This window comes from Arachis ipaensis, chromosome B02 (assembly GCF_000816755.2).
Source record: "Arachis ipaensis cultivar K30076 chromosome B02, Araip1.1, whole genome shotgun sequence".
Taxonomy (NCBI): Eukaryota; Viridiplantae; Streptophyta; class Magnoliopsida; order Fabales; family Fabaceae; genus Arachis; species Arachis ipaensis.
The window spans coordinates 32,676,806-32,687,929 of NC_029786.2; the positions used below are offsets into that span (position 1 = coordinate 32,676,806).

General features: G+C 33.1%; 1 protein-coding gene across 1 annotated transcript; it reads left to right on the plus strand.

Moving 5' to 3' along the window:
- Nucleotides 2,379-10,973, plus strand: LOC107625222 (protein tas). The gene is made up of 8 exons (XM_016327802.2): nucleotides 2,379-2,744; nucleotides 2,889-2,984; nucleotides 4,104-4,187; nucleotides 4,553-4,713; nucleotides 6,279-6,396; nucleotides 8,785-8,920; nucleotides 9,918-10,096; nucleotides 10,597-10,973. The coding sequence occupies exons 1-8, from the start codon at nucleotides 2,514-2,516 to the stop codon at nucleotides 10,834-10,836; spliced, it is 1,245 nt and encodes a 414-aa protein (XP_016183288.1). The 5' UTR covers nucleotides 2,379-2,513; the 3' UTR covers nucleotides 10,837-10,973.

An 11,124-nucleotide genomic window follows, 5' to 3' on the forward strand; every position in this document is an offset into this window, starting at 1 on the left:
ATATTTCTGGACTTTACTATGAGTTTGTGTGTTTTTCTGTGATTTCAGGTATTTTTTGGCTGAAATTGAGGGACTTGAGCAAAAATCATATTCAGAGGTTGAAGAAGGACTGCTGATGCTGTTGGATTCTGACCTCCCTGCACTCAAAGTGGATTTTCTGGAGCTACAGAACTCAAAATAGCGCGCTTCCAATTGCATTGGAAAGTAAACATCCAGGGCTTTCCAGCAATATATAATAGTCCATACTTTGCTCAAGTTTAGACGACGCAAACTGGCGTTCAACGCCAGCTCTCTGCCCAATTCTGGCGTCCAGCACTAGAAACAAGTTGCAAAGTGGAGTTCAACATCCAAACTGGCACAAAAGCTGGCGTTCAACTCCAAGAATGACCTCTCCACGTGTAGACTTCAAGCTCAGCCCAAGCACACACCAAGTGGGCCCCGGAAGTGGATTTATGCATCAATTACTTACTTTTGTAAACCCTAGTGGCTAGTTTATTATAAATAGGACTTCTTACTATTGTATTAGACATCTTTTGATCATTTTTAGATCTCTAGACCTCCATGGGAGGCTGGCCACTCGGCCATGCTTACCCTATATTCACTTATGTATTTTTCAACGGTGGAGTTTCTACACTCCATAGATTAAGGTGTGGAGCTCTGCTGTTCCTCAAAGATTAATGCAAAGTACTACTGTTTTTCTACTCAATTCAACTTATTCCGCTTCTAAAATATTCATTCGCACTTCAACCTGAATGTGATGAACGTGACAATCATCATCATTCCCCATGAACGCGTGCCTGACAACCACTTCCGTTCTACCTTTGATTGAATGATTATCTCTTGGATCTCTTAATCAGAATCCTCGTGGCGTAAGCTAGATTGATGGCGGCATTCATGAGAATCCGGAAAGTCTAAACCTTGTCTGTGGTATGCCCTTACATAAAGCCAGCCATAGAAAGGAGTAAGACTGATTGGATGAAGACAGCAGGAAAGCAGAGGTTTAGAGGAACGAAAGCATCTCTATGCGCTTATCTGAAATTCTCACCAATGATTTACATAAGTATTTCTATCCTTAGTTTATTATTTATTTTCGAAAACTCCATAACTATATTATATCCGCCTGACTGAGATTTGCAAGGTGACCATAGCTTGCTTCATACCAACAATCTCCGTGGGATCGACCCTTACTCACGTAAGGTTTATTACTTGGACGACCCAGTGCACTTGCTGGTTAGTTATGCGAAGTTTTGAAGATATGTTTAGACCATGGTTCTGTGCATCCGTTTTTGGTGCCATCGCCAGGGAATCAATTTCGAACAATAATTCACAACTTGAGTAACAATTTCGCATACCATATACCATTTCTGATTAATTAATAATGTTAATTCATTAATATAATTAATTGGATTTATAATTTTTTCTTCTTTTTCTATTGATTCTAATCTTTCTTTTTCTTTTTATAATCTTACTATGTTTTCTCCTTCTAATTTTAGTATTCTATTGTCAAGAAATATATTTTGTTATTTTAATTCATAAATTTTGAATTTTAACATTTTTATCTCTTCTTGTAAATGTTTTAAAGAAGTTTCTTCTTTAGGTGTTCTAAACCTATTATATATTTCTTTAATTTCTACTGGCCTTATTTCTTCTTTAGATTTTTCTTCTTTCCTAGTCAGATCATTTAATTGAAATAAGAATTCATCTTTTAAGGGAGAATCTTCTAATTTATCTATTATAGAAATTAAAGTGTTTGTTTGTTCTCTAGTTAAGGTATTGATTGACTTTTGAGTTCTCGTAATTATATTTAAAGATTTTATGCAACTATCACAGTTACATATTCTTAGTCCTAGACACAAATTTTTCTCTATTTTAGAAGATTCTGAAGAAGATGGTATATCTAATTGTTGTATAAAATTTTCTGAATCATCAGAAGAATATTCTTTTTCTGTTTTGATTTCTGTATGAATTTATCTTAATAGACACTAGATCCATTGAATTAACTCATAATAAAGACCTAACCACAAAAGATTTAATATTCCTAAAAATTAAGATTATGAAAGTAATAACATTATCAGAATGGAAAAAACCTCCCTTTCATTGTAAAAATTTTACTAGAAAATTTGAATCACAACACTACCCCTACTATAATTATATAGATGCCTGGTGGAATGCCCTGTATCAAATTCTCGCTCTTGATTCATATGGTTCCGCAAAGAAATTTCTCTTCAGCCAAAGTGAATGGAACTAAGGTAACGATAATGATTAATGGTGATTTAGTGGCTAGGTGTCAAGTTCTAAAACTGCTGAGCCGGGGTTCAAGTTATAAATATTTTAAATGAATAATTATAAAAACTCGAGACGAGGATGAAATAGATTTTTCAACAAAATTACAAAGTCGATCGATGATCTCATTGGTCTTACCGAATCAGGAGCGAACCAGCTTCCACAACGTTTGGGGAGTAAACGATAAGCTAAGGGAGAGGTTCAGGCACTCAGTACTCTTCCGTTGAGCCATGGCATCCCCCTGCTCCTTCTCCTTCCCAAATTCTTCTTCCTTTGTCATGGCACGTTCCCTTTCTCAACCCCTCGCACCATCAATGCCTCTCATTTCTATACCTTCAACAACAAGAACTAGAAGCACCTTGAGGCATCTCGTTTGTGCTTGCCATGGCCAGAAGAACGCATTGGAATATAGGAAGCTTGGTGACTCTGACCTCAACATCAGTGAAATCACTCTTGGAACTGTAAAATTTTATTGTTTATGGTTTCTCATTCAAATTCTGAATTTTTGCACAAATGGAGAGGACTTGTTTCATATTCTTTTTCTTTTTCAATTTTGAATTCTGCATTGTGTGATAGTTGATGATTGATTGGTGCAATTGTTTTAGATGACGTTTGGGGAGCAGAACACAGAGAAAGAATCTCATGGCATTCTCAGTTATGCATTTGAGAATGGCATTAATGCTTTGGATACTGCTGAGGCGGTAATTCTTCAAATCATAAAATTGCATTGCTTCCATTTCCATTTGAAAAATTGAAAATTCTGTGCTTACTGCTTAGTTTCAATATGATTGACATGCTTCATATGATGTTTTCGTTTTTGTTTTCTTTATTCCCATTAGACACAAAAGGTTCACTATTTTATAGCAAATTGTGATAGCTAACTCTTCCAAGTCATAGGTGGTTTAGAAATACACACTTTTGTCCTCATTCTAAGAGAACTTTTTATTGCTATAGTTTGATTTTGAACTTAAGACTATTATTTGATCTTCTTTCTGCCACTGATGCATATAGTGTTTGGCTCTCTGTATTAAAGAGTACTTGGTCACAGTGGAAGTGGATTGCAACCTAATGCCAGGCAATTTATGTATGCAAATTGTTATTCTAGAGCTTTCAATGCTAATGTCGTAACTTTTGGAAGGGATTTTGCCCAAACACCCCCACTGAGTGAGCAATTGGCCACAGACCAAACACTTAGCTGTTTGTTGTAGCTTCTTTGATTCTTGTATCATATTATCTCTCAATATAGAAACTACATGTACTTAATTATCTCTTGGTGGAACCATAGTTATCCTCTTATTGGAGGCAACCCTAATCAACCATTGGAGATTGTATAAGGTGCATGGGTCTGCCCGAAGCATTACTTCGTACCCAGGACTTGAATCTGAATTCTACTCCAACCAACTATTTATCGGTTGAACACTTGAACTAAAATATTTTGAATCAGTATAGTCACTTTTCATTTTTGTAATGGATTTTCTCGGTTTAGCCAACAATTCTATAATGATTAATGAACCTCTCTTTCATCATATCTGGTACTTTGTGCTCAACATGCCATATGGAATTACCTAGTAAGCCTTACACTGCTGACGAAGTTGCTTTTTCTGTCAAACTGTTATCATATTATTGCGTTATTATTCACCATTTTACACCATTTGTTGTCTAATGTATTGACAATAGCCTTCAAAACTGTTCTTTTTCATTTTCATAAGTTGTTTGTTGTCCCTAACAATTAACAGCGATGTTCCTATGATACACTTCAGTTTCATCTTATGCTGCTATTATGTTGTCAGATGTATTGACAATTAGGTATTGATTTACAGTATCCAATTCCAATGAAGAAAGAGACACAGGGAAGAACTGATCTGTATATTGCTAGCTGGCTGAAGTCTCAATCTCGTGACAAGGTATTGGATGCTTGTTTTATTCTTATTTCTTATTTTAAGAAAGAGAGTAACTGACAATTGGAAGGAAAAATAGAAAAAGAAAAAGAAAGTAAGTATTAGTGCTTGGTTACTTTCATTGAAAAACTATTAAGGTTATACAGTTTTTAAATAGTAATTGTCGTTTCTGTTTGCCTGAGGGATTTTCAACAAGTTATTCTTTGCATTCTGTAAAGGTGCTTATTAAACTAAAGTTGAATTTTGGGGAAAATTTCCCCTGTATAACATATTGACCTTGTTTAAGATTGAGATTCACTTTTATCTGTATTTCCGAAGAATTTTGCCAAGTTCCTTCTTTAACTAGGATTGTATACCACTTTTCTCGACAGATTATTTTAGCAACAAAAGTATGTGGTTATTCCGAGAGGTCAAGTTACCTACGGGACAATGCAAAAGTTTTGCGGGTAGATGCTGCAAATATAAAGGAAAGTGTAGAGAAAAGTCTTAAGCGCCTTGGCACTGATTATATTGATCTGTTACAAATTCACTGGTGAGTCTACAGAGTTTAAACATCCATGTATTGCCTTTTTTTTTTCTGCATTATTTTATGGGTGAAAACTGAAGTATTTGACATTAGTTTTTGGTTTAATTATTCTGTCGGTCCTATAGTTTCACTGAATTTTTAATTAGATCTCTATATATTTTTTTCGATTGAGTCTCTATACCATATTAGATTTTGTAATTAAGTCCTTGCTGTGACAAAAACGTTGGAATTAACAGAATATTCTGTAAACAAAACGAATATACCTAATATTTGACTGAATATTTTGTATAGTTTAACAGAATATTCCGTTAATTGCAATGCTTTTGGTAGGGACTTAGTTACAAAATCTAATATGGTATAGGGACCCAATTGAAAAGAAAAAATGTATAGGGACCTAATTAAAAATTCAGTGAAACTATAGGGACCGACAAAGTAATTAAATCTTAGTTTTTTTATCATTAAGATAAATTTCCTATGCATCTGCGAGTGTATGAGAAGGGACTGAGGGGCCACTATAGTCCCGTGCATTTTCCTTCTGTTTAGTTAATTCTCATCTTCATCAGTAAGCTGAGATCCAGCTTCACTGCGTGTTAATAATACATATGCTCCTATCCCTTCTATTATTCTGTGTGTGTGGTTCCTAACAGAATGTGGTAAATGTATTATTCAACATGTGTGAACTGTTCCTTGTAAAATTCCAGGAACTTAGAACTCATACAGTTTTTGGAATCTTAAGACATAGTATATGTTGAACTAAGCATGTAACAGTCCACCACCTAAAGGTATAACGTGTAGCAAGATGCAAATTTGTTTACTAAGTATAGTAGAATTGCATCAAACTTAATTTTCAACACCCATTATAGGCACCCTGCTCAGAATGTTAAGCACATAAAATATAGTCAATACATGAGGCTGGATTTGTGTTCAACACACAGTTGCACTTGACCTTGGTTATTAGTAGAAATTGCAGTATTAATATAATGATTTTGCTATACTATACTCGTTATATTATTAAGACTATTGTCTTTTCTATCCTTATCAATATGCATAGTACGTAACTGGTTCACATGCCATTTATCCACTAAAAATAAACTGGTATGGAAAATCAAAGGAATGTATTCAATTCGAGAATAACTCAAGATCGACCTGATAAAAGAAGCTGAAACTGCAAGATATATAGAGGGTATTTGAGGGACATGCAACTCTCCTATTCCCTTCCTACTTTGTGTTTAACTGCCTCACTCTCTTTCCTGCCCAACTTATATATTTTAGCTAATTACTACCTAATCAAATGCCTGATCTGTGTCACTTTCATCCTTTCTTAGTTTCTAGTTATATTATTTAGGCACATAGTCTTGTTGGGGTATGGTTGGATGCATATACCTTGGAGGTCCAAGCTTGTGGGAGTCTTTTGCAATGCGGTGCCTCTTTTTTCAATTACAAAAAATGTTTACTAGATGCAGCCAGTCATGAGGAAAATGTTATCCTGTTTGCTTCTTTAGTCATAAAGCTGAACTATAATCTGTTTGAGCTATTGTTTTTTGAATGACTTTTTCTCTGTTTTATTTTAGGCCAGATCGCTATGTTCCACTGTTTGGTGCTTATTCCTATGATCCTTCACAATGGAGGCCGAGTGTCCCGTTTGTTGAACAGTTGCAAGCTTTTCAAGAACTTATCAATGAAGGAAAGGTAATTGAGTTCTATCATTTTACTGTATGGTCCTATGAATGCTAGTTGTGGCTTACAGGTGGTTTGAACTTCTTTTTATTTTTCACTCTTTTTTTTTTTTCCGTAGGTTCAAGCTGATATTGTAATTTTCTTTGCTTAGTTTTAGTGCCATATTTGTTGGAGAAAAGGTACTGTTACATGGACTAGTTTTTTGGGTAACCAAATCCAACCAAATTGGTTAAATAACTTATTGGCACAACAAAATCACCCACACAAACGTGCACGTAAAATCACACTTTTTTTCTGCTGATATTGTTGCTTCTTCTTGTTCTGCTATTGTGTCTTTTTTTTTCCTTCTTTATTTTTTATTTTTTAGTTTCTTCTTTTTCTTCTCTTTTTCATGTTTTACAATTGATGCAAAATAATTTCTGTCTTTTTATATTTTTTCTTCAAAAATGGAAGATTTTACTTAAACAATAAGTTTTTAAGTTGAATTATACATAAACATAACAAAGAAAAACAAAAAATTTATTTTGAATTGTGTTGATGCTTTAGTTAAAGGATAAAGAAGAATAACACAAAAATTTTAGTTAAAAACACATAAACTTTAGTTGAATAACACTAAAATGTAAATTGAATTGTGCAAATATTTTAGTTGAATAACACATAAATACAACTTGAATAACACAAATTAATTTCTGTATTTATTACCACAATTTTTGTGTTTATTTTTAATAAATTTAGTGTTGTCTTTCTATGTTTCTCTTCAAAGAGTTGTATTTACCTTCAAAAAATTTGTGTGTTTATAATCACAGAATTTGTGTGTTTATCATCAATAAATTTCTGTGTTTTCTTCATTTGTTTTCCTTTAGAATGTTGTGTTTAACTTCAAAAAATTTATGTCTTTATTGTCATAAAATTTATGTGCATTCTTACAATATATCATTAATAAATTTCTGTATTCTTTTCCTATGTTTATCTTCAAAAAGTTTTTTACCTTCAAAAGTATCCGTGATCATGATAACCAAATTTCTATGTTTATCAACAATAAGCTTCTGTGTTTTCTTTGTTTGTTTTTCTTTAAAAGCTTGTGTATTTACTTTAGAAAAGCTTGTTTTTATCATAACAAACTTATGCGTTTTACCTTTTCTTCAAAAAAGTAGTGTTTCCTTTAAAAAAATTCTTTGTTTATCGTCAAAATTTTTTCTGCTTTATCTCAATAAATTTCTTTGTTTTCTTCCTATATTTCTCTTCAAAAATTTGTGTTTACGTTAAAAAAAATTTCTGTATTTATCACACAAATTCTCTCATCAATAAATTTCTATATTTTCTTCCTTTGTTTCTATACAAAAAGTTGTGTTTACCTTAAAAATTGGTGTTTATGAGCATAAAATTTCTCCGTTTTCTCTCAATACCTTAAAAAAATTTTGTACGTTTATCATCACCAAAATTCTGTGTTTATCGTTAATAAATTTGTGTTTTCTTTGTGTGTTTCTCTTAAAGATATTGTGTATTTACTTTACCTTCAAAATATTTCATTGTTTAACATAACAAAATTTCTTTGTTTTTCTTCAATAAATTTGTGTTTTCTTTCTATTTTCCAGTCAAAAAGTTGTGTTGACCTTAAAAAAATTTCTGTGTTCCACAAACTTTCTGTGCTTATAATCCGTAAATTTTTGTTTCTTCCTGTATTTCTCTTTAAAAAGTTTGTTTATCGTCAATATCTTTCTATGTTTTCTTCCTTTGTTTCTCTTTAAAAGATTGTGTTTTCCTTCAAAATATTTTTGTGTTTATCGTTGTAAAATTTCTGTAATTTTCTTCAATATATTTCTATATTTTCTTTCTATGTGTCTCTTCAAAATGTTTCGTTTGACTTTTAAAAATTTATTTGTTTATCATCACCACATTTCTGTGTTTTGTTTAATGAATTTCTGTGTTTTGTCATATGCATTTTTTCTTTTTCTTTTCTTTTTCTTTTCTTTTCTTTTTTTTCTTATTCTTTATAAAATTTTTAAAAATACACAAAGAATCAAATAGACAAGGAAGATACATAAAGAAAATGAGAAAAATAGAAGAATAGAGGAGAAGTATAAGAAGACGACTGTTACAAAATTAACTTTTATATAAAAAATCATTTTTAGTTGGATGATGGGTGGAACGGCTGTAAAATATACTTCCGTTGCTACTTTCTTGTGCTGTCACTGTGTGGCACATGGCACATATTCTAGGGGATGACAAGTTCCTAAACAAAGATGAACTATAATAACCAATATGGGATTCACTACCTCTACTCTCTCCTTTTCTGTATACCATGTGCTGATTCTATTGTAAAATTCTTACATTGATCATGATACCATGTCCATTTTCTCATGCTTGTTTTTGGGATTCAGAGACTTTTGTATGGTTTAGGTACGCTACATAGGTGTATCTAACGAGACTTCTTATGGAGTGATGGAGTTTGTACATGCAGCTAAAGTTGAAGGACTTCCCAAGATTGTTAGTATTCAAAACAGCTATAGCTTGCTCGCTAGATTGCGGTTTGAAAGTAAGTGTCTCACGGGCAGAACTCATTTTACTTAATATTATCGTGTTTTGTGAAGCAAAGCTGCTACTCTCTTGTTCTGATGATTTGAAACCTGTGTCAAATTGCTTTGTTAGATTTTATTGTACAACTCATAGCAAATTCAGAAATAAATAATACATTCTTGCTAAACATTCCGAAATGAAAGAAATGTTTGCATCTGAATTTTGGAACAGGCTGTTTGCTCTTGTTAACAGTTGTATATGTTACATTATATATAGTACCTTCATTACCTTATTCTTTCTACTTTGTGGAAAATTCCTGCCAAGGATTTCTTTTCTATTCATGGTCCTTAGAAATTTGGCTGCTTTTCACTCAACAAAGGTTAGAATGATAGAGAGGCAAGTGATTTTGTTTCAATTCTCTCTAAGTCCTGACACGAGTTTGGAATCTGGATTCTAAGTTCTTCTCGGTTGTTCTCTGTCAATCCCTGTTTCAGCATTTATTCCGTTTCAGCACCATTATAGATTCATCTGGCCAACTTACCTGGAAATCTGAAACTTGATCTTGCCCTCACATTACTGTTTTTCCCATCATGTTACCACATTCTATACTAGCATATTAACAGCACAACTATACATGTATGCGGTACAGCCATTTTTCTTCCGTTAATACCTTTTCAGAACTTTCTATAAGCACTGGCTATGCCTTCTATTTTATAGCAGCAATTTTTTATGTTTGTTTAAATGCATTTGGGTAAAGCTGCTTAAATTATGTGGCTATTTATTAACTTTGCTGTTATCCGGTGCATTTAGCTGGTGCAGACTGCAAAGGCACATATATTTAAAGGATTTCGATGGCCTATATATTATGTCTTTTGAATCTCTCTGGTGTTCGGCTCATGATTGTTTTGAGAATATCGCATCAGCATTGGTTTATTTATGTGTCTTGATTGCAGTTCTGAGAATTAATAATATATCTCAATATAATTCAGGTTCTTTGTTGGTTTTATTTATTGCAGTTGATCTTGTGGAAGTTTGCCATCCAAACAACTGTAACATTGGGTTGCTATCCTACTCCCCACTTGGAGGTGGATCACTCACTGGAAAATATATAGATATAAATTCTGAAGCTGCAAAAAAGGGAAGATTGAACCTCTTCCCTGGCTATATGGAAAGATATAACAAATCAATTGCACGGGTATGCCAGAATGCTAGTTCTTGTATTTAATTTACATTTCATAGCACAGTAAAAGCCACCACTTAAGGATTTTCGTTTCTCTTTTATTTAGATAAATTTATGACCACTAAGGTTAGGGTCATGCCGCTAAACTCAATGACCGTTCATAGTAGCTGGGAGGAATTTTTTTTCCGTCTGTAAACACATCAAAATTCAAAACAATAACCCTCAGAGGACTTGAACCTCTGTTATTGTAGGATGCTTTCTTTAGCTTTTTTTTTTAATAACCTCAAAATTAAATCTTATATAGACATTTTAAAACTTGTATTCATAGATGTCTTAAAAAATGTTTTTTCTAGTTAGATTTTCTTTCTTCTCTTCTGTTAGAAAAAAGCAATTGAAACAAACTCAGCCTAAACTATTACAGTATTACCAAATGTGCACTTATAAATGAAATATTACACATACTCGCCTGTTCGTTTGTTTATATGTTTGATGTTGAGCATGTGGCTGAATTTCAGGAAGCAACTGTACAATATCTTGAATTGGCCAAAAGACATGCTCTAACTCCTGTTGAGCTTGCCCTTGGATTCGTAAGAGACCGTCCATTCATGACAAGCTCAATCATTGGTGCTACCTCTCTGGACCAACTCAAAGAAGACATTGATGCTTTCACAAAAACTGAGCGCCCCTTACCAGCAGAAGTTATGGCTGACATTGAAGACATTTTCAAGAGATACAAAGATCCTTCCATTCTGTAATTCATGTATTTATAAATCAGTGCTATTTCTTTGACATACTATTCCCCATTCCTCTCTAATTTTTGTTGTGATTAAAATTGGATTACGACAAATCATGGTGGATTACAAAGACATGATTTAGCACTTTCTTAAGTTTCCTTAGCGGACAGGACAATTGGATTACAAATTCTTTTAAGAGTAAAAAAACCGGACTGGATCGGCCGATTCGACCGGTAAACTGGATATAATACCAGTCGGCACGAATCAGTCAAATCCAAAATGAACCGATAAAAATCAGTTAAATCTGGT